The 5,129-nt window shown below is 34.7% G+C and overlaps 1 protein-coding gene across 1 annotated transcript; it reads left to right on the top strand.

The window, feature by feature from the left end:
• Window positions 1-4,057: 4,057 nt before the first annotated feature.
• Window positions 4,058-4,819, top strand: LOC145679897 (uncharacterized). Its single transcript, XM_081750420.1, has one exon. The coding sequence runs from the start codon at window positions 4,058-4,060 to the stop codon at window positions 4,817-4,819; it is 762 nt and encodes a 253-aa protein (XP_081606546.1).
• Window positions 4,820-5,129: the final 310 nt, after the last annotated feature.

Below are 5,129 nucleotides of genomic sequence, written 5' to 3'. Positions count from 1 at the left end.
CCTCCAGTTAAAATCAACTCAACCGGTTTTTCGTCTAAATCCGGAGTTTTGCGTTTCTTTATTTCATTTAAAGCGATTTCTAGTTATACTCGGTTAGGTTCTGTAATATACAGTTCTGGGATGTGCATCTCCCTTTTTACACGCATACTAGTTTCTGGCAGCACGTTAAGCCAATCGCCAAAGCAATCTTTCCATCTATTTAACACTAGAACTACCAGGAAATTGATTATACAAGAACTACCAAAGGGTTCATTTTAACCCCTTGTGTTTTTGAGGCTATTTAGTATGAAATTTAGCGTTCCTTTGGCAACCAAGACTTTTGATGTAACTTGATATAGAAATTAATATGCTTTAAAATCCACACTAGCTTTAATCAGGTATCAAACCATGGTCTCCCACGCCCAAAATTGGACAATTTCTGAATAAATGTACACTTAAAATCTTTTTAAAGATACATTCAAGTAACATTTATTATACCTATAGGTTACGCATTAATTTAAAATATAAAAAATGAGCATATAAGAAAGTACAAGTTTCAAGAGAAAATCAAAATTTTGGCAAAAGTATCCTATTCAGGCATATAAAATTCAATGCACTGATTCCGCTACATGTCCCAATTTGGCAGTTGTTCTTTTTTCCGGTAGAAGTTGTTGATGCTGCTGAAAAATTTTTCGAAACACGCTTTTGTCTCACTTTCTTAGAATGTTCCTTTGCCAACTTGAAAAGACAGAACTTCTGCAATATTCTGTCTACTATTATGAATATTTATAATACCCTTGTATAAGATACGAGAGCATATGGCGGCTAAACCATGTAGGTTTTAAAAGAGCTATACCGGCCATTTTCTTCTAACAGCCTTCACAGGATATATACTATCAATCTGGTCTACAATGTCTACACCAATTTTCTGCTGGTGGTAAAACAAAACTTTCCGTTTTCTTATTATCGTGACCACTCATTACAAGTGCGCTAGTTTGAAGGGTGCTCAATATCAGTACTCTAGTTTGTCTTTCATTGATATGTGGTGAGTGTGATATCGTCCACGGTTTTGAGTAGTCTGTGATATACAAATCTTTATCATGGAAACGTACGGAAGCTGGAACGTTTCTCCTGTTGCTTCGGATAGTACCAAACAAATTTATTTGGTTATTTTTTAGTTCCCTTGCAAGATATAAAGACGTAAAAGTATTGTCTCAAGTTACATGCAATCCCGAGTTTCAAAAGATGTAAAACTACATGTTCAGCAAGATGGATGTTCGTTATCCTCTTTTCATCTTTTACTAGATATAGAAAACTATATGTAGTATATATTTGTCCTTCACTTCAACAAGCATCCAAAATTTGTCGCCGTATTACTCCGGCTTGCTACCCATGAACTGAATAAATGGGCAGCTAGATTTCATTGAAAAGAGTGCACTCAACAATAGTGCAATAAGTATGGGAATTTTAGTACCTTTGGGAATTTTCAATCAACTGATACCAAATATCAGAAAATAAGCAAAATGAATATAAGACGCAATAAGTTTTATGTCTTTTGCTCCTCTTAGATTTGAAATAACCCTTGTAAATCCCATTATTTCTTTATACCTGTTTCTGGGCATGACATTCCGAAAGAATCTCAAGCCCAAGCTTTCCAAACCAGAGACACTTTACACTCTTCATCCTGATTGCTCCACGGAAATAAAGTAAGACAATAATTGCACCAAACTCATCGAGTAAACCTGACCAGTTATTATCGTCTGAAACTCGACGGGCCTCAACTTCTGTACACTTCTTTACATTTCGCAGTAGAGTATTTTGTACAATCAGTCTGAATGAACTTTCACAAGCATATTCCATATTACGCGTAACGAGTGATGTTTTTTTCTGGTTTGATACGAACTATATTATGTTCTTGTAATCTTCCGCATGTCTTGTTTACAACCACTATCGTCCACACAGTCTGATCCCCAGTTCACTTGGCCTACCAGTAATTTCAGAAGAATTCCCTTTGTCATATCCTTCACTTGAATCATTACTACTAGAATCATAATCAGTACACGTGAATTCTTTGTCATAACTACTGGAAAAATCTTATTTTTCAAGGTATGTAACATCTTCCTTTTCAATCCAGCTGTTACTGTCCTCATCACCGGAAGCACTATCGTCAATATCCTGTAACTGTGCTAAAAACGCTGCTGCTGCATGTCGTTTACTACCTGCAGACTACATTATTCGGAAACAGTGAAACACGCTCTTCAAAACAACCACCTCAAATCAATGGTTGTTCAGAATTGTTTTGGGGGCATCAATAATACACCTTGATAAAAAGTATAAACGAGAATCAAAACAGGCAACAGAGTAAAATAAATAGGAAGTGAAATTTTTGGTGGACAAACACCGTCTCCGTGGGTTTTCTCGAGGTTCGCCCGTTTCCTCCCATTTTGTTCAGTGCACTATTCCATTCCTTTTTCATCATCACCGTCGCCTTTAACCTAACCGGCAAAATAGTGGGACGTAAAACTTAAAGATTTCATTTTCATTTTCATTTTCAAAGTAAATACGTAGGTGTCAAAATGACCCCCGTGGTACTTCTAGGTAAATCATCATTTTCAAAGAAAACTAAAAATAATTGAAATATGGTATTTAGGATATAATCGCACTGGTTAGAAAGAGGAAAAGTGGTGCCATATGTTTTGCATATTTTAATTAATGTTGAAATTAAAGGATGATGAACGACGGTGAGGGGTCAAAATGTCCCCTTTGTTAGTTCGTGTGTTAAGATGCTATCAATATAAGTCTGAATTGTTCCGTCAGTTATCTTTAATATATAAGCAGAAGGTTGATAACCTTTCATAAAATCGATAATTCCCTTATACATGTCCCGAATCTTTTATTTTACAATTATCTTCAAGTTCCTTAATTTTAGCTTCCAAAAATTCAGGTTTCCTTGTTTTAAAAGTATTAAAATGTTCCCCCCAGACTTCAAAGGAATTTTGTGTAGTTATTTCATTCGGATTTTGAAACCAAAGTAATTTTACCTGCTTTCCCTTCTCTGCTATGTTAATGCATTTCTGTTCAAAATAAGGTTTGTTTCTACGTATTTAAGCGTGTTATAATTTTTCTTTTGCTGAAATTTTAATGCAATCTCTAATCTCAGTCCAAGTATCCTCAACACTTGTGCACTCTGAATCGTCTAAAACCTAGGAACTATTCGAAACTTCAATGTAGTATTTTTTCTTACTTGTTCTCTTCTATTTTAAAAAAAATAAATCTCTCCGTTTTCAGACGTTGAATATGTCATTTATTCAACGATAATCTCTCTATTATTATCGCTACTACCAGATGGTGATACGTGTCACAATGAGCCCCTCTAAACGATCGAACGTCTATTATGATAGGTTGTGTTCTTCTGTCTACTTAAATGGCCATAGTTGGCCATAGTTGGCAACGATGGGCTAGTGTAGGTGGAGGTGATTGTGTGCTCCCACAATTTTAGTAAATTTCGTGTGTTAAAGTGACAGTTGATGGATAAAAATATTGATTTATGGATTTGTAAGTACTGTAGACTTTTTAACAATATATTCTTTACGTATTTGCATTCGTAAAATATACAAAAGATCGTAATTTCTGATACTCGTATCTATGTTGTAAGAAGGTAAACAAGTCATCAGTCGTCAGGATTGCAAACCCACCTCCTTGTGAATTATACGAATATGTATCAGTGCTGCCAGATACTAGCCGAAAGGAAATTCTAGTAGCAGGGGTGGACACTAATTCTTTTAGAATTATATGTGAACGATAATCAAGAATAATCTTAACATCAAAGTCACTTGTAAAGTTTCGTGTGGGGGCATATTCACTCCGTTTAAGTTTACATAAGAAATCATGACTCTTTGTGAAAGGTGTTCAAAGGCAATTGCCAGGTTGGACATCAATCAAAAAATCCAGTGTATTGACTGTAGGAAAATCTTTCATGGTGCTTGTGTGGATCTTAATGAAGAGGATATTAAGTTTTTTACGAACTTCCGATAAAGGGTGGAGGTGTGAGGGCTGTAGTAAGGTAAGGCGTAAAAGTATGAGTGGTGATTCAACCCAAGATATCAATAACTGCCCATCTTCAAAAGAAATTTATGAGTTACTCCTATCTATTAGGGAAGAAGTAAACACACTTAAAATATCAAATAAAAATGTAGAAAATCGATTAGGTAAATCGTTGGATTTAGCCCATGAAAAACTTGATGAAAATTCCAAACTCCTAAAAAATCAGAATGAATCTCTAAAAAAATGCATGGAAACAATTGACGATCTTCGTAATGAGAACTTGCGTTTGCAAAAACAAATTGATAAATTAAATACACAATTGGATGATCTGGACCAGTACAGTAGAAGAAACTCTCTGGAAATTCATGGTATTCCAGAACAGCCGAATGAAAACACATTTAAGATTGTTGAATCAGTGGGGCGTGTGCTTGGGATGGAAATTAATAATAGTGTGATAGATAAATGTCACAGACTGAAAACAAATCAACCTATTCCCGGAATTGTTGTAAAATTTATAAGGAGAGTGGATAGAGACATGGTTATACAAAAACGTAAAGTTAAGCGTAACTTAAACTGTAAGGATTTAGGTTATACTGTTGGTGGACCCGTGTATATTAACCCGAGTCTTTCATTAAATAGAAGAATTGAATTTTCCGAAGCTAGGAAAATTAAGAAAGAAAAAAACTTTGCATTTGTTTGGGTTGATTGGGCAGGAAATGTAAAACTGAGGAAGAAAGAAAATGATACATATGTGTATACGTTAAAATCTATTGATGAAGTTAGACATTTAGCTTAAAATGGAATATAATCAATGTGTAATAACATAATTTCAGTTTATTATCAGAATGTAAGAGGTCTGAATACCAAAATAGACGAAATATATACGAGTATTCTTTCCTCAAATTACAGTATAATCATGCTAACGGAAACCTGGTTATCTGAAAATGTATATGACGCAGAAATTATTGACAACAGATATTTGGTGTTTAGGAACGACCGGAGCTGCAGGAAGGGTGGTGGGTCAATGATAGCAATAAAAAAGTCTTTTTCTGTTACAGAGTTTCATGTAAATATTAAAGATGTTCAAACCGTATGTATTAAGACAA

The sequence above is a fragment of the Thermobia domestica genome, chromosome 1, assembly GCF_964235325.1.
Source record: "Thermobia domestica chromosome 1, izTheDome1.hap1.1, whole genome shotgun sequence".
Classification (NCBI taxonomy): Eukaryota; Metazoa; Arthropoda; class Insecta; order Zygentoma; family Lepismatidae; genus Thermobia; species Thermobia domestica.
Note: the sequence above shows the minus strand (reverse complement) of the source record. Positions and strands in the feature narration are given on the sequence as shown.